Here is a 26,000-nt window from a genome sequence, read left to right on the forward strand (position 1 = left end):
TTGTAAATTCTTTCTTGTGTTTCTAGAATCTACCCACTTCTCTGTATTCTCACTTGGTGCAGGCCAGGGTCATCTCTCCTGGAGATTACTGAAGAGCATTCTAAATGCGTGACCTGTCTGCACTCTGCTAAACTACCACCAGAGTAATACTTGTACAATGCCTAACCCTGTTTAAAATCACTCCATGACTCCCCACTTGCTTGCACAATAGTGCAAACTATTCAACCTGCTTTTATAATTCCCAACCCTACCTTTCCAGTTCAGTACAAGCAGACTAATTTCCTACTAGTTCCCTGAAGAATCATGTTCTTGCCTACGTCCATTCTTTCACACATGATGTCACTTCTGCAGGAAACACTTGCCTAATGCCTACTTCAGGCTCAGCCTCAGAATTGTTCCCTTTGAAAGACATCTCTGGCTTACCAAACCTAGACCAAATACCGTCATAGCTGCCTCCTGGGAACTTCTCTGATTATAGCCCTGAAGGTATGCTTTAACTGTCCAGTTATTTATCCTGTTTGAGAAAAACTGTATAATGGGTTTGCTTCTTTCCTAATATCTGGAATAAAACTGGTAAAATGCCATCTGGGGGAACTGAGAAAATAGTCACTCAAATAATCTTCTGTGTTCTGTGGTCTCAATGAGGAACCCAGCTGAGAAAGGCTATCAGTTCTGTGAAAGTAGAGACTTCTACCTATCCTGTTCATTCTTATTTCTGTCTGTATAGAAGCTGGAACTGTAAATACTCATAAATACTTCATTATACTAGTTTACTACAGCCACTGGCACCTCTGACTGACCTAGCTGAGGGTTATTACTGTACCCCTTCATGGAGGAGTATTTAGCACATGCCTAGACATACACTACTCACTCAAGTTCTGGGTTGATTTGGGATAAAAGAAAAATGCTACAGCCACCTAACATTTATGGACCACTTATTATATGTCAATCACCAACAGTTCAATAAACTACGTAGACCATTCTTCTTTCTTTAGAACCAATTACCACTATATTCAACCATGTGTCTGCCTTCTCCACCAGATTTTAATCCTTAACATCTTTCCACCCTGAAAAACCACAACAATGTTTGGCATATAGTATAGGCACTCAGTCAAGGTTTGTGGAATACACGAAAAAAAAATATTATCAGTAGGGATGACTGAACAATCTTTATGTAAATAAAAGAGCAGTGTTACCTATTCAAATTATTTAATTTCCACTTCATTATTCTCATTTGCAAACAAAGATAATGCTACCTTCTTCACCAAACTATTTTAAGGATTAAATAAGAAAATGAATGTAAGTACTTATCTCAGTGACTGGCACAGAGTTAATGCCTACTAAATGGCTGCTAATATTTTAATAATGACAAGTATATGCATGATATACAACAAACCAAATCTGTTTTGCTTTTTCTTTTGATATATCCTTAAATCCCGTATTTTTTTGAATGACTATCTGATGGTTACACAGCAAAAGGAAATTTTAATAACCAATTGATTATACTATAAAGCATCACTGCATCTTTGGACTCTTTATTTTTTTTTAAAGATTTTATTTATTCATGAGAGACAGAGAGAGAGAGAGAGAGAGAGAGAGAGAGGCAGAGACACAGGCAGAGGGAGAAGCAGGCTCCATGCAGGGAGCCCTATGCGGGACTCCGAGTCGCCAGGATCACACCCGGGCCAAAGGTGGTGCTATACCACTGAGCCACCTGGGCTGCCCCCCCTTGGACTCTTTCTGCATTAAAGCAGGATGGATATGCCACAGTTTGTAAACTACTGAAGTTTTTATAAATCAGAAAAATCAAGAAAAAGAAAAAGAAAAAGGAAAAGGAAAAGGAAAAGGAAAAGGAAAAGGAAAAGGAAAAGGAAAAGGAAAAGAAAAAAAAAAAGAAAAAGAAAAAGAAAAAGAAAAAGAAAAAGAAAAAGAAAAAGAAAAAGAAAAAGAAAAAGAAAAAGAAAAAGAAAAAGAAAAAGAAAAAGAAAAATCTTATTCAGGGATGCCTGAATGGCTCAGTGGTTGAGCACCTGCTTTTGGCTCAAGGCGTGACCCTGGGGTTTGGGGATCAGGTCCCACATCAGGCTACCTACAGGGAGTCTGCTTCTCCCTCTGCCTATGTGTCTGCTTCTCTCTCTCTCTAGTCTCTCACGAATAAATAAAACCTTTAAAAAGAAAAAAGTCTTACTCATAGTGAGGGATTTCTATGCAGTTATATAATTAAATATATACTGAAATATTCAGAATTCTTCCAGTCAATGATAAAGAGGCATTAAGAATGGGAATACAACTACGAGGTAGGGAGAGCACACCATCTGTTACAAAAATAAAAAGTACCATAATTTTCATTAAAAATTGTTACTTGTTAAGGGTCCAATCTGTTAAAGAGTTAAAGGAACAGGGTAAAAGGAAACAAGGGTGAAAATACACTATGGCTACTGGGAAGGTAAAGTGAACTAATCACTGAACTTATAACTACATAAAATATATGGGCTACTGGCTCCATTTCTAAAAGGCAAATTTTATTAAGCTATTTTCCTAGAGGACAGGTGAGGGAAGGGCATGTCAAACTGACACTTGGATTTATTTACCTTTGTGCTTGTGCCTGGGTTTATGAGGCTTTTTGCCTGAAGGAAAGAGAGCTAAATCCAAATTATAAGAATGAAATATTTTTAAGGTCTTTTTTTTTTTTAAATAAGTTTTAAATTACAAAACTGTACTACTGTTTTGTTCTTAGCACTTTAAATCCCCAAGGAACTCATGAGGCATAGAATCTTTCATATAATAGAATGTCAAATAAAATACAAAAGCATCCATTAACATCTCAGGGGATCATCAACTATCATTGTAATAAACATGTATGTTTTAGATACACGTTATAAAAAAAGCTATTTACAAAGGTTGTGCTATTTTTAGTGACTAATCCAGAAAACTACCTAACTCAAACAGTTCCCATATAGAACAGAGAGGTCCCCAAAGCAAGAACTAGGTTTTCTACCAAATTTAATACTTATAATACTAATACTTGACCATCATATGACAATGAAGACACAGGAAAGAGATACTCCGATTTTAGTTGTTAACAATGAATGCAAGACACCATGCAGTTTTGCCTTAAAAACAACAGAATTATTTGAGGCAATGAAAAGAAAGGAAGGAAATACATGGTGCACAGAGGAGAATGTATTCTTAACTTAAAAGGTCTGCAGGCCTTTTACAGATTACACAGTACTCTTTCAAGACAGGAGCTACCTGACTCATTCAGCACAGCAGTCACAAAATCATTAAACAATTTACACACGTTTCCATAAGGCAAACACAATACAGGTTAATGAAGAAAGATTTCCATGGGCTTCTCTGTTTGAAGTACAATAATATATTAAGTATAAAACTATCACTTAAGGAAGGACTCAATTTGTTCTTGATAAAATCGTATGTATTTAAAGTGATTTACTAAAGGTTTTTCAGAGCAAAATTTTAAAGTGAAAAAGCTCTTAAGCAATTGATAAACTGTGGTCAAGTAAGCATAAACAATGAATCTTCATTGCTAACTGGGTTAATGGGAAAATTCCCAAAATATAATCACCAGAGTTAGAGTTCCAATTACCTTCCTCTTACCTGTTACTTGTGGTACGTATGGTACTGACAATCTCTCAACACTATAGCCGCTTCCACCTAGTGATTCTGCAATCTTGTTGGTCAAAAAGTATAAGTTTTTGTCATGCTTCTCTAAAGATTTTGGAAGCCTGTCAGGTTGATCAAAACAAAAGTCATTCAGTATTATTTAAATCACTGAGCAAAAATAAGCTAACATACAAGCATGCTAGATCAAAGCTTAAATATAAATATAAACACATCTTAAAACTGTAATTAGTAACAGAAAAATCAGCATATTTTTGGTGACCAATCTGACTATAAAAACACATGGTACGGGTCCCATATGTTAAGCATTCTGCTGTGATTTCTTCTCCAGTAACATTCCAATGGGAAAGTCAATCTTAATTATTCTGTGGGCATTCACACATTAAATGATGAGGAGGACTAAATTCAGCTTTAACCTTCATGCTAATTAAAACTGAGAGAAGAAAATCAAACTACAGTTCAGTGATTGCTAATGAGATACATATCAGCCAGTGAAGTGACAGGAAGCACCTGCCCAATCACATAAAGGTCTACTTTCTTCTCAATCCATCTGATACTATCTTATGCTGATGCTCTCAATACTACACTGCTTTTACAGTCCCAAGATCTGAATAAAGTATTGTTCACATATATGTTCTTATTTGAAGAGCAAAGGAGAATGTAGGATATAATACTGATTTTCCTTAGTATATTCTCTGTCCCACAATTTTGAGTACTGCTAGCTATTACTGAAAGTCTTCAAGAGGATACTATATTCTCTTAAAGAAATGCTTATTTATATATGAGAACATGCTACATTTAAGAACTATATCTCCATACTACAAAAAGATAAATTTTTTCATCAAAGATCAATTCTGTGTGTGGATGAGTCTACACAAGAACTTTTATAGCAAAGAAAGAAGTCAGATACATTAAATGACAGAATTACTTAATATATGAAAATAATCTAACAACAGTTTACTCCTTTATAATCATCACTGATCGGTTTCTCAAGTCAGTGTTCCTTCCTTAAAATGTAAAGCATTAACATACATGCACTTATCTCTGAAAATATGCTCTGGTAGAAAATAAGGGGCTTCCATAGTTCGAATCTCAATGACCTGAAACATATCCAAAAAAAACAAAACAAAACAAATCAATAACCTTATTCCTTAGGACCTGGCTCTGAAAATTTGGAAAACCAAAAACGGAGAAATTAAACATTTTAAAAAATACCAGCACTTTATTTTGGAATTTAAGCTATGTTTAGAGCCCATATGCAGAGTTCATTTTATTTACACATTTATTATTTTAAAAGTTCAGAAGGTAACAAAATTGTGACAATTAAATAGTACATATAGTAAAAAAACAACGATGTGTTATATTTGATTGAACCTACTACCAAAGGATAAAGAACATGTAATTTTCTTGAGTGCCATTATGCTGCAAAGTCCTTGGCAGAGTCAAAGGCCATTGATACCCTTACCCTCTGGAGCCACCTTCTTCAGTGCATGTGTGAGATCTCAAGGCACTTCTGAGGTGGACTCCAACTCACTGTGAGCAACCAGAGGGGGCACTCTGCTTCTGTAATATGTGTATCTCCAAGGGCAGCTGTCAAATGAACAAATGAGTTTTCTTTCTTAGAATGCACTAAAGCCTCCATTTTACCATGGACTGGGAGATGTGCTTCCAATTTCAGAAAAATGAGGCTCTCCTTGACTAGTATCCTTAAACAACAAAGATCAAGTGGACTTTCTCTGTCACATAAATTAGGAACTCTGAAATGCATATTAAATTGTGCAAGTAGCCATTTCATGAGTTACTGCTGAAAAACTGCACGAGACAAATTTCTAATAAAACGCTTTCTTCAATAATTCAACCTTTGAGATTTGGCTTGAGTAGACTGGTTTAAAACAGTGACTAAAATGGTATAAAACAATATAACTAAAAATGATATAGATACTAAGATTCATAATGGCTTAAAGGGAAAACAATTACTTAAGAATGTACATGACATTCTAGAAGAAAACTACGCATTCTACTTGACCACTATCTAAAAAAATTCTAATAAAGCAGCAGGCTGGATCCCTGGGTGGCGCAGCGGTTTGGCGCCTGCCTTTGGCCCAGGGCGCGATCCTGGAGACCCGGGATCGAATCCCACATCAGGCTCCCGGCGCATGGAGCCTGCTTCTCCCTCTGCCTGTGTCTCTGCCTCTCTCTTTCTCTCTGTATGACTATCATAAATAAATAAAATTAAAAAAAAAAAATAAAGCAGCAGGCCTCAAAGAAAATATAAACACTAGCTGTAGTTTTAGTTTCAATTAAGCCACTACTGAAAAAGGTGATGCATACTTTTATAGCATTACCTTTATAATTTGATATACAATCATTAAAATTAACAATAATCATCAGTGGAAGAAAATCAGCCATTTTTATATAAAAATCAAGATGAAGGACCTTTCCAAACATCTTACCTTGCTAACATGCTGGCAAAATGCAGGGACAGCTATCATCTGACTCACAAAGTTGAGGTACGCCGCAACCAGTGCCATGATCCCACAGCGATGGAACATGGGCAAATTATCCTCATTGATAATTGCACTATCCTTTAATAAAAAACAAACGCAGCTAACAGATCAAGGTCTTATGCTCCATTAGTGTTTTCTCTATAGTTATACAGAAAAAATGCAGGTTGTTTGGAGTGCTATAAAAATGTTACCTTTTAAGAAGTTATTTTTTTGGAGAATTCTGGAAGGAGAATAAATGCCCATTTACAGGAGAGTTCAATCTCTCAAATTGCTTTCTTAGGAGTCTTCCGGGGGGTGGAGGGGGGGATACACAAATAGACACATATATCTGACATTAAAATATATATTCGACACATATTCCTATTGCACGCTGTCCTTTACACACTCCAGTGAGACAGCTACATAAGTAATGCCTGTGTAATGACTTCTTCCCCACTAGACTGAGAGTATGGGCAGAGGGGCCATGATGCCTCCTCTTCACAGTATTGCCAAGGCTCTGAGCAAATCTGGCACACAGCTGATGTTCATTCAATATTTGTTAAAAGAATGCATATGAGCACAACCTGGAGAATTTTCAATTTAAAACTAGACACCTCCTTTTGAAATTCATGTCCTTGGATTTAGGCAACACCACTTTAAAGACGGTGTCTTGTTCATAGAAAAAAAAATTTTTTTCTTCATTGTAAGAGTATGAAAGCATACCTGTAAAGCAATGGCCAATCGAATGAGATCAATAACCACTTCTTCATTGGCCAATTCAATAGTTATAAGAGCAAGAGAAGTATAAAGTAGCTCATAGTTTTTCTGAACATTGTCCTCCTCTTTACAGCCCAAATATATGTGCCGATAGAGCTGCTGCCCATTCTGAAAAGGGAAGTGACAGAGGAAAAAGATGATTTCGCTTAAAAGTAGTATAGATTTCATAGGCACATAACAAAGTAGTTCTTATTACAGGACTTAACATGGAAGAGAAACTTAAGCTAATTAATCAGATGGTCAAATTGTATTACAATTATCAACATCAACAAATATGCTAAATACAACTATAAACTAAGATAAGAGTTGAAGCATGAACCAGAAATTAAAATAGCAACTAAGAAAGAGTTCCAGTGTAAACAATGAAATGCTTTTAGTCCTAATTTGAAAAGATAAAAGCAAATTATAGACTGATTCGGGAAAAGGCTGAAAGGGCTGCTAGAGTTATGGGAAATACTTCTGCAATAGAGCCTAGGCAATGATTAAAAAAATAATAAATTTGGCTAAGGAGAAAAGTACTTATGCTTTCTTGCCTTTGGAGGCAATCTCCTGTGAGGTGGGTTAGGAGCTGTCCAAGGAAGAGCATCTGCAGGTTCTGCTACACTTTGGTGTGGAGTGTGTAAGTGAATACACTTATTAGTGTATTAGTGTATAAGCCTAAAGCCTTATACAAGGGAGAGGTTACAGAAACATTCCAGGGACCGCAAAAGGTTTCCCCCTAAACCAAACTAATCTAAATATGCTAATACAGAACAGAAAAGTTTTTCCTATCTTAAAGCATTCCTAGGTAGGTCCAACTGCTAAATGAGAGCTAACAGAAATAAGAGTGTGCTCCCCACTTAAAGTCACTATGACTTTCTGTGGTTGATTACTATGTGGTAATTAACTCAACTTGCTGCATTGGTTCTCAACACTAATTGTAAGCTACAATCACTGAGAAATTGGAATGACCACCATGCTTCTACCCTTGCCACTGTCCCCAATATGATTTAGCTGGTTAGCAGTGAAGCCCAGGTATTTTTAAAGCACAAATATCCCTAGGTGATTCTAATATGCAGCCTATTCACTCATAAGTGGAGGGACTTTAGCTTAACACTCCAGCCCGTTTCTCAGCAGGTTCATCTGATGTTCACTTTAAAGAAAGCGAACTAAACAAGACCAACAGTCTTCTGAATCCAGGGTCTGCTTCTTTCAAATAGTTCTAATACTTGGGTCTGTAACAATGGTCTATGTATTGGGCCCTCTCCAACCCTATTCTTGAATCCTGGGATTCCGAAATAACAATAACATTAAAGTTTGCACATAGGAGAGTTTAGATGTTAGGTTCCTTTAATTCAAGTAGATTTTGTACCTGTTACCTACCCATCGTATTAGATAGCATTACCGAATACCTAGTTATTAGATAACATTAAAATCTAACATTATGTACTACATCAATAGTGTAAATCAGTGTGATGACTTCACAAGGTGGTTTGACATTGTCCAATAAATCTGAAGAACCTGGGACACTTGGATGGCTTAGCGGCTGGGTGTCTGCCTTTGGCTCAGGGCCTGATCCCAGATTCACGGGATCAAGTGCCACATTGGGGTCCTTGCATAGTGCCTGCTTCTCCTCCCTCTGTGTCTCTGCTTCTCTTTCTGTGTCTCTCATGAGTGGATAAATAAAATCTTAAAAAAAAAAAATCTGAAGAACCTATTACTCAACAAAGCCTCTCTTACAGGCCTTAGAGAAACAAGAGTTACATGTGGTATACTACATGGACAAGAACATTCATAGCAGCCCTTTCTGTAACAACCCCAAACCAGAAACAATTCAAATGTCCTCAAAAGGAAAACAGATAACTTGTGGTATATTCGTGTTATGCAATACTATACAGCTACACAGATGAATGAATTTTACTAAAATAGAGCTAAATGAAAGAAAACATAAAAGAATATGCATCATATGGTTCCTTTCACACAAAATGCAAAAAAACTAACAAAGCTACACTGTATTGTTTAGGAATCTATAGATGGACACTTAGGTGGCAAACTGTAAAGAAAACAAAGCAAGGAGTCTATTTTCATAAAAGAACAGGGTTTACTACCTGCTGTGAAAGACATGGAGCAGTGGACAGGCCGGGCATGTGGGGGCCTACACTGTTGGTTCACTTCAGAATAATTAAATAATGCCCATACACTTTGTATTTCATAACAACTGGTACTTTTTTTGCAAAGTAATTCCCTGAATTGCTCTTTCAGCTGGTTAACAAGAACCCTTTCACATGGTGAATTCTGTTAGGATCACAACTTTCAGAGAGTAGCCCTGACACCAGATACTGAGTGGCAACAGCTTTTCCTTGTACCTAGAAGTACAGCTCATTAGGAAGTAAGAGGTAAAGGAGCACCTCCCAGTGTAAACTGTAAGGGCTTCCTGCCCCAGGCGAGTTTTTCAAACACAGACCCAATGCCTAAGATGTCCCTAAAACATTCTGATGGAGTGGTTTTAGGCTGGGTAGTCCATCATCCCCTGACTACAAAGGGCAGTCCATCATCCCCCGACTACAGAACTCCAATTTTTTTTTTCTTTAGGTCTTTGTTGAAATTTCCATAAGGTGCCAGTTAAAGTTGCCTAAGAAAACCAAACAGCATTTTGACTGACAGGATAAATTGGAAGGTAAATGAAAAAGGGTGTCCAACAGTAAAAATAAAATTTGATTTAAAAAAATGAACAGATTGCACCAAAAGAAAAATATACTAAAAAGAAGTGTTATATACCAACAGTAACAAATGCTTAACCAGTTATTTTAAATTATAAAATCGAAGGATAACTAATTCAGGGAACAACTTCAAAAATTCAAGTCTAATCTTTTGGTTCAACTGGAACCTTTCAAAATTAGTTGGCTAGCAAATTAAGGAAAAAGAAGGATTATTTCTATCACTGTCATACCAGATAAAATAAAATGAATATAGTCCCCAAATTCTCTTTAATGTCATTATATAAAGTCAAAGCCTAAATGTTAGTGAGTTTTCAAAATCCATTCTATTACTCATGATTAAAAGTTCTTCCATTATGAGAAACAACTTCTTTCATTAACTGGATAAATAAGGAAATATTGAAAAAGCAAAAGTTGGAAAGAGCTAATGCCTCTGGCCCTATTTATTAGCTACTGTTTTCATACACAATATAGCCAACTTTAAAGAATTATTTTACTTATATTAATTCAGTAACTGTTATTTTATAATTCAATTTTCAAATAAATTTCCTAAACTGTGGGGACATTAACTTGAAACACAGAAATCAATAGTAATAGAGCAAAATAAAAGATACTGACAGGGACAAAGCATGGTTTAGAAATGAGCCAAAGAACATGGATTATAGATATCTGCACCTATCTTCCTATGGGGCTCTCTGCTTGTTGTTCCCTACACTTCTAAAGACCCAGGCTCACTTATCTACCAAGACTGGGATTATCATGAGGCCAGTTGGCAAGTGTGTCATAGATACTGCTGTGCATCTCAAAGTTGAGCTCGGAATCTTTCAAATAGGGACACCTTGGTGGCTCAATGGTTGAGCGTCTGCCTTTGGCTCAGGGCGTGATCCCAGTTTGGGGATTGAGTCCCACATCAGGGTCCGTATGAGGATCCTGCTTCTCCCTCTGCCTACGTCTCTGCCTCTCTCTCTCTCTGTGTCTCTCACAAATAAATAAAATCTTAAAAAAAAAAAAAAAAGAATCTGGCAAATACTAAGTGCTTAAGCTTTGAATGAAGAATATGCAGAAAGATTATACAATATGCTAAATAACTTTAGGTGTTGTGATTTTCTAAATTCAGCTACTTGCCAACAGACATATCAAATTCAACTGACCATAATGGAAATCTAGGTACATATTACTTTTAAGGGCAGAGATCTGCCTATCTGATCTTTATATCCCAAATAATGCACAGAGCAATGCCAAATACACTGTAAAAAACATAAAACACTCATTATATTTATTTATTCACTGGTGATAAGTATTTTCAAAAACATGAAGCCATTAAAAGTGGAATCAGTGTGTGTGCCTAGGGTGGAGAAGAGTGCAGACAGAAATTACAGGGAAACATTTTACTCAAAGCAAGAATTTAGAACTATTGCAGCATCCACCAATGCTTAAACACAGGCTGGAAGAGACACCATCAAGAATGTTATGGTAATATGGAAAGCTAAAGATGGTAGCTTGAGATTTCCAACTCCAGAATCCAATGGCTTCTTTTTAAGGTCACAGATCAATATAAAACTAACAATTCAAACAGCTATAACTTCTATCATGCATTATTTTTAAGAAAATAATCTTACCTTTTTCATGAAACTTGTGTCTTGTCTACAAATTTTTTCTCTTTTTATCTTTAGGTCAGCTACATCTGGTATTATTCTAGAGACAATATATAATTTTTAATGAACAATACATTTAGTACATATCATGTCTTCTTAGGCAAATTATAATTATACTTAGGAATTTGAACTATTTATATTTAACACATTTCAATAAGCATTTGAAGTAATCCTATATGTAATGATACTATTGAATTACCAGGCTCAATTAAGGGGAATTTCATAAATTCATCTTGACTCCTTGTCATTCCTAAGTTTAAAGCAAAACCAAAATAAAATTCATGTAACTAGTGACTACTAGATGAGATCTCTGAAAGTACATTAAAAGACCTTCGAACATTTGCTATCTTAAAATATAATAATTAAATTGTCTCAGTACCAATTAAATGAAACTTTGAATAAAACTTAAAAATCTGAGGGATGCCTGGGTGGCTCAGTGGTTGAGCATCTGCCTCCTCCAGCTCAGGCCATGGACTCTGGGATCGAGTACTACATCAGGCTCCCCTTGAGGAGCCTGCTTCTTCCTCTGCCTATGTCTCTGCTTCTCTCTCTGTGTCTCTCACGAATAAATAAATAAAATCTTTAAAAAAAACCCCAAATCTGAAATTTAAAAAATCATAATACTTGAATACATTAATGTGGGAATTTAAAAAACATTATCATTAAGCCTATTTCAAAATGGCCCAATACCTGATCCCTCGAAGTTTTGCCCTATTGTCATGGCGATCCATGAGATTATGCATTACTTCCAAGACTAACTGTCTCAGTTCATAGTCTTCCATGAGGGATGGTGATAACAAAGGATCCAGAAAAGATCCAGGCAGTGCAGTAACAATTGTTTTTGCTTTGTATCCAGAGGTTACCTGATTTTTGGGAAGAAAAACAAAGAAACAAAAAACCTCTGTCATGAGTCCTTCTTCGGTAAAATTTTTTAAACTGTTTTATAAAATCCATAAATTTAGGGAAACAGCAAGTATGAACATAAGTCTGAATGAAAAACAAAAAGGATATTTATAAGGTAATGAGGATTTTGGGGTGCCTGGGTAACACAGGTGGTTAAGTGCCGGACTCTTGGTTTCTGCTCAGGTCATGATCTCAGGGTCATGTGATCCTGATTCCATGCTCAGCGTGGAATCTGCTTAAGAGTCTCTTCTTCCTCTCCTGCCCCCTCCCACCGTGGTCTCTCTCTAAAATAAATGGATCTTAAAAAAAAGTAATGAGGATTTTAGTGACTTTATAAAAACATAATAAGAATAATAAAATTAATAAAAGCATGTGCCATGTGCCAGACACAAGTCTAAGCACTGTATGAGTATTAATTTCCTCCTTGCCACATCTCTAGGACAGAGGCATCAATATGTCCCCATTTTGTTAACAGAAAACAGGCTCAGAATGGTCAAGAATCTGTGAGATGGTAGTCAGTACTAAGTGGATACAAGGTATTATTAGGTAGCAAATAGTACAAGTATGAATGGTAATTTTAAATTGTCAAATTATTCTTTTATTTTAAAATAAGCAGTTTAGGTTAACAGGAATACATTTTTATTTTGGAAAGATTTATTTTATTACTTGATTTGACATTTCTGAATGTATGCCTATCTTCTGAATTTAAAGCTTTTAAAGAGCACATACTGGATGCTCTTTAAAATGCTATTAAACATTTTAACTATATCATACAGACATCCATTCAGGTGACTCTGGTACAATTAGGATTAGAGACAAGATGATTTACTCAGGGTATTTGTTTAATTAAAAGGCTTAGAAACAAAGAAATTTCAGGTGGGAAGTCTCTATTTATATTCAGGATTACAAATGATTATGAGCATTTGTATTTGGGCACTTATTACAGGATGGAGGTGATTTTACAAATGGTCAAGGAATTTGGTAGGACAACTGTTGCTCGCCTAGAAGAATTAAAAACATATTCAAGTCTCACACCACATACAAAAATAAACTTCAAATACCTAGTTATGGGAAGCCAAATTTTAAAAACTTCTGTTAAAAAAAATAAACAGAATGTGTTCATATTTTAAGAGTAGGCAAAAGTTCTTAAACAAGGTACAAATAAAAAAGCACAAAACACATACAAAAGGATTGATAGATCTGGCTATATTAGATTTAAAACTCATATATGGCAAGTACCATAACCAGAGTTAAAAATGAAACATAAGAGATATTTCTGTACTAATCCCTAGCAATAAAATATGTATTTAAAAAAGGGATCAGGACACCTGGGTGGCTCAGCGGCTGAGCGTCTGCCTTTGGCTCAGGGTGTGGTCCCGGGGTCCTGGGATTGAGTTCCATATCAGGCTCCCTGCAGGGAGCTTGCTTCTCCTTCTGCCTGTGTCTCTGCCTCTCTCTCTGTGTCTCATGAATAAATAAAATCTTTTAAAAAAAAGGGGGGAGGGATCATGTACAGTAAAGATTTCCTAAAACAAATTTAAAAGATAAAGATTTGGAAAGGGGGGATCCCTGGGTGGCTCAGCGGTTTGGCGCCTGCCTTTGGCCCAGGGCGCGATCCTGGAGTCCGGGGATCGAGTCCCGCATCAGGCTCCTGGCTTGGAGCCTGCTTCTCCCTCTGTCTGTGTCTCTGCCTCTGTCTATCATGAATAAATAAATAAAGTCTTAAAAAAAAAAAAAAGATTTGGAAAGGACACACATTCCAAATAATCAGCTCCTACTTTGTTCTTGGCATTATACTAGATAGAGTTAAATCAAAGATGAAAATAAGGGGCACACAGGGCTCAGTTGGTTAAGCATCTGCCTTCAGTTCAAGTCATGATCCCAGGGTCCTGGAATAGAGCCCCAACATGGGGTCAGGGGGGAGGTTCCTGCTCAGCAGGGAGCCTGCTTCTCCATCTCCCTTTGACCCTCTGACTCATGCTCTTGCTCTTTCTCAAATGAATTAAAAAATCTTTTTAAAAAAGATGAAAATAATCATAACTAGAAGTCATCACATTTTAAATATGCTGTTCCTTTTTAGCTCTTCATAGCTGAATTATTTTCCAAATGAGAAATCATTATTTGGTGAGTATATGAAGGAATTAGCATGATTTGTACAAAGAACATGGTTTCACATCCAAGTTCTTGTCTTCAGCTTATTGTCCTTGGAGAACCTCTTTCACTCCTCCTACTCCAAGTCTCTGAGCCCAGACATCTTCGTGTGTATAAAAACACAATACTTGCTATCTTCTGTATGTTTTATCATTATGAAGATAAATAAGATGACAGGAGATGTGAGGAATAAACAGTAATACAATAAAAATTTAAGTATATAAGCCATAGAAAAAAACTAACCATAAGCAGTATTTTACAATATAAGAGAAAAGTGGATAACGTGAAGCTATTTTTTCAACCTCTTCAATGATGTTAAGTGTATATTCTTCACTTATTTTAAAGGCCTTACCATAAGTAAAGATCTCAGCAACATTATCTGAATCCGCCTGGTTCCCAAATCCCTAAGATACACAAAATACTGGTATTATCTTATTAGTAGTAATTCAAATTGACATTATTTCATTTACTTATATTACCTAATTTTAAAACTCTATTCATTTTGATTAAATACATTGTTTCCAAACCAGCTAAAGTCATGACTCACTTTATACTCATCAATTTCATATGAATTAAAGAGTTCTATGTAGAAAACAAAAAATTCAGAAAAAAAATTAAAAAGCTACTGGCTCTCAAAACAGTACAAATGATGTGAAAATTCAATAATTCAATCGATTACATGAACACACAATGAAACAACCCCAATTAAAAGACACTGCAAATCTGAGAATATACTTACCATGAATATAAATGGCAAACATAATATCTATTTAACATGTATCAATAAGCAGTTATGAACAGATAATTTTTTAAAAAGCTAACAAATGGAAAAAGGTTATCTAATTAGTGGTCAAAGAAATATAAATTAAATAAGACTATCATTTCTTTATTAAATTAAAAACTCACAAATATCTCCAAACTAAAGCTTTAGCATGTTGTAAAATCAAATCAAACTATAAAATGAACCCAAAAAATATGTTCTTTAAAAATCACTTTCAGTTCTAGAATTCAAAGAGTAAGTCAACATTTGACAAAACTGACATTCATCTTTAAAATCTTTATAAGAAACTTGAAGCCGTACCACATACTATGTATGTATATAGACAACGTCCAGGATAAATTAACCTTCAACCTAGTTAATGTAAGACACAGAAAATTTGAGAATTTATGATATACTGAAAACTGATTCTGAAAACTGTTTGTATAAAATCAGGCAATGGTAATACAACTGCTTAGCAATCTGGGCAGCCCCGGTGGCGCAGCGGTCTAGCGCTGCCTGCAGCCCGGGGTGTGATCCTGGAGACCCAGGATCGAGTCCCACATCAGGCTTCCTGCGTGGAGCCTGCTTCTCCCTCTGCCTGTGTCTCTGCCTCTCTCTTCGCTCTCTCTGAATGAATAAATAAATCTTTAAAAAACAAACAAACAAACAAAAAAAACCCAACTGCTTAGCAATCTAGTGCCACAAAAATAATGTTTTCCATAGGATTTTTATGATGATTTAAAAAAAAACATTTTATAACATTAAGATGAAATTTAGCCCAAGATGATATTAAAATTTATAGTTTGAGAACATAGGGAAAACTACATACGCATACCCTAGTTGACTGATATCCAAAGTATGGGTGGATGTTCCAAAAACAGGTACTTTCCCCATAATGAACATCATGATTTCTGACCTCTGATAATCTGGTAGGTTACTTCCAAAAAATCCTATGAAAATATTAAGATAAAGTTAAGATAAATTTTACTAATTAAAATGGTTATTTTTCCATAACACAAAATCGTAATATATATTAACCAAAGCTTTCAATATGTGGTAAAACAATGTCTTTAAGTCATATATATTACTCTAAAGTCCTTTTCTGTTCTCCCTTCTTGCCACTTGCTCTGCCGGCTGTGTGCTCCCCTGTGCCCATTGTAGCCATGCCTCACGGAATTGAAGAAATCAAGGACTTTCTGCTCATGGCCAGGCAAAAGGATGCAATATCCATCAAGATCAAGAAAAGTAAAGATAACATGAAATGTAAAGTTCAATGCAGCAGACACCTTTATACCTCAGCCATCACAAAGAGAAATTGAAGCAGTCCCTGCCCCCAGGTTTGGGGTGAAGGAGCTGAAATGAACTTGGCACGCTGATTTGAACTGCATTAAAATTTTAAAAATAAAAAAAAAAAACCTTTTAAGGTACTCTAATTTCTTTTGTTCATAATCATTTACTCATGTATAGTGTAAGATGTGTATAACAGACGAACACATAAAACAGTAAATGTCTAAAAAAGTATTTTGCATATGGTTTATGATGGTAAACCATCATCAATTTGAGTTGGACTTTTAGAAAACAGAAAAAAAAACCTCTGGTAGTGTTTCTTTTTTTTTTTTTTTTTTTCTGTCTGGTAGTGTTTCTTAAGAAACTCTTGTTCATATATTGTGAGCCTAAATTCTTGTTCTGGTAAGAAAGTCAGTAATGAGGCCAAATTTTGGTGAAGAAATCAATAATTAGGTCACAATACTTTGGCTTCCTACAATTGCTAAAATGCTGTAGAATATCATTACAATGAGCCAGGTTTACAATCTACCCAGTGGGTTAATTCAATATATATAATTCAACTAACACACACACACACACACACACACACACACAAAATCCCACAAAATGTTATTTACTTGTCATTTTTCTCATGTACTCTTACATCTTGTGGATATTAAATGTATTGGCTGCAGTTTTTTACTTCTTAGTCTAGAAGACTTAAAACATTTAATTATCACTTACTCAAACTTCAAACTTTGTTGTTTCATTGAAAAATCAGAACAGGTACTGAATCATGCTGGTTTTGTTCATTTCTCAAAATGCAACATAATCATTACAAAAACCTCATTTTCAATGCTTATTTAAGAATAAATTAGTTTTTCAATTTAACTCTTCAGCTTTTATTATAGGACTGAATAATCTATGCAAACTAAAATTGTTCTATTTATCATCTGATTAGATCTGGGGATAAAAGTCATTTCCTATTATCACACACTTCAGCAAGCAAAAAACTCATGATCTTAACATTGTGCAATCCACATAAAGTATATTATTCTAACACTTCAGGAGCACTATCTATGGTGTTAAGAAACTATTTTGTATTTGGATCCTCACAATAACCATATGAGTCTAGGAACTACTTCTTATTAACCTCAGTTACCTCTTGTGGGAATGAGGATTAGAGAGGGTAAGAACTCAAAACAAAAAACTAGACAGCTGGCAGCCCTGAGGGTTCAGCGGTTTAGTGCTGCCTTCAGCCCAGGAAGTGATCCTGGAGACCCAGGACTGAGTCCCACGTCAGGCTCCCTGCGTAGAGCCTGCTTCTCCCTCTGCCTATGTCTCGGTCTCTCTCTCTCTCTCTCTCTCTCTCTCTCTCTTTCTCTCTCTGTGTGTTTCTCATGAATAAATAAATAAAATCTTTAAAAAAAACCAAAAAACAAAACTACACAGCTAACAGTAAGGCCTGACGTGTGGGCTATTCATTTCCAAAGCCTATGTTATCATTATTCTCTCTTTCCTCCCTGTAAGGTACTTTTAACTTTCCAAGAATCCAATTAGATACGTTGCTAATCACCATGCAAAACTAGACATGGATTTTCTGTTCCAAGCAAGCCAGTCATTACCATGAGGGCATCAAGTTTCCAACATAATCAACTGTGAGGAGAGTCCTGAAAGGAATTCATTTTCTGAACCCACTATTTGTGTTTGAACCACTGGGTGGAAGTGCTGAGGAGCCCCACCTAATCCCCAACTGGAAAGAACACTGCATGGAGCTAGGTTCTTGATCACTGTAAAAAAAAAAAAAAAAAAAAAAAAAGAATTTGCCGCCAGCCTCGTATCTTCAAGTGCCAAAGGCACAGCAGCTCTGCTCCCTAGTCCAACAGCAATATCCACACAACCTGGTAACTAAGTATTGAAAACTTCTAAAAGAAAATATTGAGGAAATCAGAAATCCGATTAAACAAAAATCTTACTGTGCCACACTGCACTTCTTTTCTCTCATTTTAATTTCCACATGTTATTTTGAATGTGTTATGTCACAGAAATATTGCTTGAGTTTACTGCATATATATTTCATAATAAAATACTTGAAAAAATAAGTATTCTGGAGTGAAAGAGCAACAGTGAATTCACTGGAATTCACTAAAGCAATTTAATTCTGTGAAGACAGGAATAGCTGATTTATTATCTTAAAATATCACAGAAAATCCATAAATCCAAATAAATTTAAGAATCACCATAAAAGTTACATTTACCATTTACTATACACTGATCTAATTGGTTTAAGAATACCAAAAATATCTCTGCTGTACTGAGATTCCATGGTAATACTGGACTTCATTATGTTTTGTCTTTTCACTCCAAAATCTTAAGCACCTATTATGTTTTACTGTGCTGAATAAGACACACCTGGGCTTTTGCCCTCATGAGGATAATTTCTGCACACATAAGATCATAGCTAGGTAAAGTAGAGGTATAGCACTAAGCAGATAAACTACCTGCATCACAAAATCCTAGTATGGGGCCTGCTACATACACATTCAATATGTAAGTGCTGAAAGCTGGATACATAATGCATATATGCATATCCATAAAACTTCAGAAAGAAGATAAAAAAGAAACTTTGTATTACATATTCCAAAGGACTACTTAAATAAGTAGCCCCCATACAGAAAAATTATCCAGATAAAAGATATAAACTGGGCTCCAAAATAAAATATGACTTTATTTTTAGCAGAAACTATTAGCAACCATTAGAAATTAGGCACTAAACCCCAGGGATACAACTCAATTTTGAAATTATTACAGAAATCATGTAGTGACACTAAAATGTGATCTGGGTATTCTAAAGATATTAGGAGGGGAAGGTTAAAGGAGAATAGGAGTGTGCTTACTTAAATTTGAATTAAATTTATATTTTACTTTAATACAGTCAAATCACTCTATTTTCCAAAAAAAAAAAAATTCTTTTTTTTAAAGGAAGTTCTTTACACTTTTACTGTACTTTAGTCATGTTTTTAAGAAAAAAAAAATGAAATTAAAGCCGAAGGCATCGGTACCCATAACTTGGTTTCTAATATCATTCCCCAGTAAAAGAAACCACAGCACTTTGAGAAATGACGGATCCCATGGCTACAGCAGGAAATATAAAATGAGCCTGAAACAGCTTAAACCAGTAAGGCTATGCTCAAAAGAAATGGGGAAAAGTTACAAAGACATGGAAGATGGGAGTTCCAACTGGCCAAATCTAAGACAAAATCAGCACCAAAATAAAACAATAAATACAGAATGAATTATGAAGCATGAAAATATAAATCCGTAAGCTCATGCCAATAATAAAGATATAAATACCCGCATTCCTACATACATACACAGGGAAGAAAAAGGGATTCCTGCTCACCGCAGAACACTGAGTGCCACCTGACAGCTGTAGAGGGAGTGCGGAATTTGAAAACCATCCATTTGCAACATGACAGTAAAGACAGGTTCAGGTAAGAATTATGAATGGTTACTAAATTCACGGGGAGGTTTGGGTGAAGAGCAGAATATCCACATGGTCTAAAAGCACATCCTCAAAGATGGCTTATTGTTCATAAGGATAAAAACTGAAACCGTACAACAGAGAAACAGAACACTTGGATCAAAATTCACATCACCAATGAGAAGCAAAAGTACACTGTGTACCTCTCTGTATGCAATCATCAAAGAACCTTATCCTTTATGTAGCATTCAGCCAGGAATGAGCAAACACCAGACAAACCCAAAAGAGGAAAAATTTTTGGATGGGGGTGGTATGCTCTTAAAAACCCCCGTATCAGTACTTGACGGGATGAGCACTGGGTGTTATTCTATATGTTGGCAAATTGAACACCAATAAAAAATAAATTTATAAAAAAAAACAAAAAAACTGTATCATAACTGAAAAGAACTTAAGACTAAAGGAACTTAAGTATTACAACTAAATGCAATTTATGATCCTAGACTGAATCCTGGACATAAGGAAAAAGATGCTCTAAAAAAAAAAAATATTAGGTCAAATGACAAAACTACAATATGGAAGTCTGATTCATGTACTATGTCAATGTTAAATTCATGGATGTTGGTAAGTATATTCTGGTTACATAAGAAAGAATCTTATTCTTTGGAAAAATACTCTATGGTAAGAGACCATGATGCATATGCACTTAGTGTCTTAGTGGTTTAGGGAAAAATGAGGATGTATTTATGTATCTCTGTGTGTGTGTGTATAATGTATATATATGTACACATAATGTACACACAAATATACATACATGCACACATGGAGAAATGGAGAGAGGGAAGGAGGGAAAGAGACAACATAAATGATAAAATAAATGGCATACAGGATTAAGAGATGAATCTGGTGAAGGATATACAGTGTTCTTTGTCCTATTATGTTTATTTTTGGAATATAAGTTTTTTAAGTCTAAAGCTACAATTCACTTTTGATTAATGCACTGTTAGAGACAAATATCTTTCAGTGAGAGCTTTTTAATCACTGTTTTACATAAAGTTTTGAAAAGTGAAATGTACTCACCTATTGTTTGGATGATAGCATTCTGCACAATCTTCTCATCATTGTCTTTGGAACTTGAGTTTAAGCTGGCACTGCCTACAGATCCCCCCTGTAAATCATTTGCTTCAAATTCAACACTGAGACGCAGATGCTTCAGGAGGGTGTTAAAGACTTCCAGCACTGTGGGTCCTGTAAATGAACACTAATGTGAGCTTTTCCAGTATTATACACTCAAAACCAATTCCTCCACACTACCACACATTCTAGCCAAATAAGCGATGTATTATTTTGCTCTTACCAACCCACTTTCCATGCCTGGTTTGCACTCTGGTTTTCTTATGATATGCAAGCAAATTCTGCCCTGAATTACAGCATTTGATAGAAATAATAACATTTGGATCTATATCCTCCCAAATGTCTAGCACATAACTGGTTTTCAAGTTCTTTATTAGAAAAAAGGAGGGGGACCCCTGGGTGGCTCAGTGGTTGAGCATCTGCCTTCAGCTCAGGTCATGATCCCAGGGTCCTGGGATTGAGTCCCGCATCGGGCTCCCCGCAGGGAACCTGCTTCTCTCTCTGCCTATGTCTCTACCCCTCTCTCTCTGTGTCTCTAATGAATAAATGAATAAAATTAAAAAAAAAAAAAGAAAAGAAAAAAGGAGGAAGGGGAGACTCACATAGAGGAAAGGCTTAAGTGTGCATTAAAGAAGTCTGAGAGTCATCAAGGGAGCCCAAAATTTCAAGAGAAATTATAGCACATTTAAAAACATTAAAGTATTTTTAAAGAGTTTTCTATACACTGCTGTATCTACTGAAAAAAAATCTACAATAGATTAATGCATTAATTTTTTTGTTTTAGGTTTCTTCGTTTTGTTTTCTTTGCTGACACTCACCTATGGAACCCTTAGCAGCAATGGCAACAGCCTCTAATAGAACCTGGATGATACCTGCTCGAACCCGTGGAGAATCTTTTTTACGAGCATCAAGGTGTCCTAGGATCTCCTGAATTACATGGTGAGAATACTGAGCCTAAAAGAAGCAAAACAGTACACAAAGATGTACGAATAGTTATATGCATACTGACAGAATTCCTAAGAAGGGAAAATCGTATGTCCCTTAAATGTCCAACTGCCGGAGACGTATACTCATGTCACAGAAAAATATGTAGCCATTAAAAAACGCTTTTCAAGAATAAACTGGTATATTAGAAAATATTTATAATACCCTGTATGAAAAAAGTTGCAAAATACTATGATTAGCGAAATTTAATCAGTTCTTTAAAACAATATATAGGACTAGAATTATATACACCTAAATATTGACAGTGCCCAGGATTCATACCAAGTTTTTATTCTCTTCACACTTCTCTGTAATTTCAAAGAACATTTATATACTCTTATAATTTGATAATAGGACAAATATTTAAAATAAACAGATTATGATATTTACAGCACTTCTCTCTTACCCAAACTAGATAAATATTATTTCTCATTATGGATACCTAACAATGCTAAACAGTCAAAACTCCCATCTCATCAAAAGCCACTATGAAAATGAAAATGTTATCAGTGTATACCTGATCAAATTTAAATCAAGGAAATATTGGAAGATTTGCAATTTTACAAAGGCAATTTTATCATAAATAAATTTGATCAATCACAATGAATGATATTGAGGCCTAAATCTAAAATAAGATAGCTAGAAAATGTTTACTACAAGGAATATTTTCTTACTTCTTTTATTTTAAGAGAGTAGCAAAGTTTTGGTTGTTGTTGTTTTTTTTAAACTAGTAACTACACCCAGAAGTCATGAGTGGGTCTACTACTAGGCTGTAGAAAAACAAAAACAAACAAAATGGGCTATGGCCCTGAATCTCCATGTCTGTGTTTGCTTGCCCTCAGGCCCCACCGCTCTGTTTTCACACTGGTGACTTTTCTATCCTTTGGAATGGGTTGTTTTATGTCAAAAGCAGTGTCCAACACATAATGGCTACTCTGCTCAAAAGCAAAAAGAATCTCCCTCCACCTCTATCAACATAACCAAATTTGCCATCAAGTATTTCTGGTATTTATCACAATACATCTACTTTTATAACAACCCAAGGTAAACATTTTCACATTTACTTTCTGTAACATAAAAAGAGATGAATCCCAGACAGACACACACATACACAAAACCTGAAACGGAACTTCTTGCCAAGAAAGCTGTATGCTTCTCATGCATGAGCCTCATGGTAGGGTCTGTCTTACAAATACAATGGTAATTTGACTTATTGTCTAAACCAGGACACTTCAGAGAGTGAGTATTAATAACTACATAAAGCAGGGCTATCCTAAGCAAAGCATAGCACCTGTCCACAAGAGCTCAAGAATTCCACCTTGGATGAAAAGTGTATGGAGTGATAGGAACAAAACTACAATGATGTTAATTATACTAAACACTGAAAGTTCCTCACGCAGTTTTACTGAGCTACTGTGTACCTATGGTAAAACTCACCCTCACACTGAAGTTTAGAGCAATATTGTTGGATGTGTAGCCTTTAAGAAGCAACATAATAGGGTGGTTATTTGAATATAAGCCTTGGAGTCAGATTTGCCCAAATTCAAATTTGGGCTGCATCATTTAATAGCTTAATAGAGTACAGCTTAAGAGAGAATTACTTAACTTCTCTAAACCTCAGTTTTCCTCATCTACAATATTTAGAAAATAAAAACAGTTACTTCATAGAATCGTTGTGACACTTACATGAGTTCATTTGTGAAAGGAACCTAAAATTGTACCTACTACAGGAAACGTGTTCAATTTAGCCATTATTACTTACTCTTTAATTGGTGACTCCTGGAATAATATGTTACTGCAACATTAAACAAACAAAAATGACAACAGAAGAACACATTTGATTCAGAAGCAGGTGCCAGGCACTCTTCTACCCTCTGTATATGTAGTATCACATTTTATCCACACCAGCAGTTCCACTGTGCACTTCCCAGTGCAAATGAGGCAGGTTTTTAATTTTAAGTTCAGTAATTTGTAAAAGATCACGCAGAAACTCTAAGGGAGGGCCTAGCTGTGAATCCTAACCCAACCTCAGAGCCCAGCTCTTAAACACAACACCTTATTACCTTCAACAAATCAATTTAGCACAAAGGATGAGCTTTAAATATTTTCCCTTTACCACAAATGCCCTATTATATTTGAAACTACCTGAAATTATGTCTATGTAACCCCTTAGGGATATAAATCCTGGTCAGGCTAGCTAGCTTAATGTGCTGAGAGAGGAAGAAATGTTACTTCAGAATGATTCCCATAAACAATTTTATGGTAAACAGCAATTAAAACAAATTTATTACAAGTTTTAATTGTATCAAGATAAGTCTTACTAAACAGAAATTCTCATTCTACTGGGTACTACTATTTAACCTGTGATCAATGGACTTATAAAACATGCTGTACTTAAAGCTATGTCCAGAGAAATGCTGTGGACCAGGAGTTTCTTAATCTTTAATCAATAAGTATTTATTGATTCTTTCTTTGACTTTATCAGTATATTTTGTGCAAAAGACTTGTAAGGTGACAGATCTTTAGTAAACTACTACAGTAATCATTTTACAATATATACATATATCCAATCATATGTTGTACATCTTAAAGCCACACATTATATGTCAATTATGACTCAATAAAACTAGAAAAATAAATTTTTGATATTATCCTACTACATCCAAACCAGCTTTATAGTAACTACCACTTATCAAAAACCCACATTATGGTATGCTAACTTTAACTTACTGGTTGGTTTAGACCAAACCTTGTGGAACAGAATGACCAGAATCTGAACCGTGATTTCACATTCTACCTGTGTTCCCTTTAGTGCCATACCTGACCTCTCTAAACATCAGTTTCCTGATCTGCAAAAGGAGAATAATCACAGTATCTATTATAAAAAATGAGGATCCAAAACAAGAGAGCAAGTAAGTTATGTACACAGTACCTAGTACAACTGGCACTTGATAAAATGGTATTTCTATTTTAAAAATATAAATGATCCATTCAATGCATGCATTAAAGTTTTCTTTTCAGGAATGAGAAAACTAGAACTCAGAGGGACTGAATAATTTGCCCAAGTTCACACAACCAGTAAACCGCACATCTAGGATGTGAATCCTGGTATGACCTATAGTAAAAGCCATGCTGCTTTCTTACTATCTTATCTCCTTTGATTGAACGATGACTTTTCAGGGCATAAAAAATATAGAGTGTGTTAAAAAAAAAAAAAAAAAAAAAAAGGACTTAAAATCTCCACTTGAATTAAGAGCCACCTGGGTCTGTTCAGGTTTCCAGGAGAACCAAGTTGTGGTCCTCTGTAGTAGATAAGAGTATCTCATCATGAGGTATTATTAAGGCTAGAGGAGTTAACACATCACTATCACACAGTAAAAACTCAATAAATACTAATTATCATCAGCTATATGCTACTGTAATAAATTTCAATTCCAATACCAGTTTATCAGTGAAATATAAACACACAACAAATATATTCAAATAAATGAACAATAAACAGCATCACGAGATCTTTTACTTCTTTTTATTAAGTATCTTTTCATCTTGGCAAATAAGAAAATAAGTGGTAAATAAAATGAGACAAAAAACTAAATTAAGAACATGTATATCTTACAGTATTCTAGAACTCTGATATGTTTATCGACACAAAATCAAAATTACTTATATAAATATGATAAATACTTAAACCAATCCTTACCTGAATGGAATACATTATAATTTTAAAACAGTGAACTGCAAATTCATTGGGATCCCATAGTTTGTGATGGTCTAAATGCCTGTAATTAACAAGAAAATTACTTTAAGTGTTCCTTTTTTTTATTACTTTCTTCCTCTAGCACCCCAAACAATATATAAAATTGTATCCTAGAATGTAGCAGAGAAAAGCAAAGGAATAAAAACAACGTGTTAGGAGAGCTTAAGAGCTATGAAGTTAGGAGGGAGAAGACCCAAGACACCTCTAGCCAGAGTTTCAGAAGAACAAAGATCGAATGAGAATGAGCTCCATTTGAGGAGCCAATGACTGAGATTTTTTCTAATTAAAAACAGCCAACCAAAGATCAA

At 35.3% G+C, this 26,000-nt stretch overlaps 1 protein-coding gene across 2 annotated transcripts in view; it reads right to left on the bottom strand.

The window, feature by feature from the left end:
• The window catches only part of EFR3A (EFR3 homolog A), a 111,917-nt gene that overhangs the window by 22,537 nt on the left and 63,380 nt on the right, over positions 1–26,000 (bottom strand). For both annotated transcript variants that reach the window (XM_072733905.1, XM_072733906.1), the window contains exons 8-18: positions 25,636–25,714; positions 21,770–21,905; positions 20,898–21,065; positions 15,906–16,020; positions 14,663–14,714; positions 11,947–12,119; positions 11,221–11,296; positions 6,852–7,013; positions 6,096–6,227; positions 4,675–4,742; positions 3,619–3,746 (exon numbers count right to left, since the gene is read on the bottom strand). In XM_072733905.1, coding sequence (XP_072590006.1) covers positions 3,619–3,746; positions 4,675–4,742; positions 6,096–6,227; positions 6,852–7,013; positions 11,221–11,296; positions 11,947–12,119; positions 14,663–14,714; positions 15,906–16,020; positions 20,898–21,065; positions 21,770–21,905; positions 25,636–25,714 — 1,289 coding nt within the window. The remainder of the gene's footprint in view (positions 1–3,618; positions 3,747–4,674; positions 4,743–6,095; positions 6,228–6,851; positions 7,014–11,220; positions 11,297–11,946; positions 12,120–14,662; positions 14,715–15,905; positions 16,021–20,897; positions 21,066–21,769; positions 21,906–25,635; positions 25,715–26,000) is intronic.

Source organism: Vulpes vulpes, chromosome 13 (assembly GCF_048418805.1).
Source record: "Vulpes vulpes isolate BD-2025 chromosome 13, VulVul3, whole genome shotgun sequence".
Classification (NCBI taxonomy): domain Eukaryota; kingdom Metazoa; phylum Chordata; class Mammalia; order Carnivora; family Canidae; genus Vulpes; species Vulpes vulpes.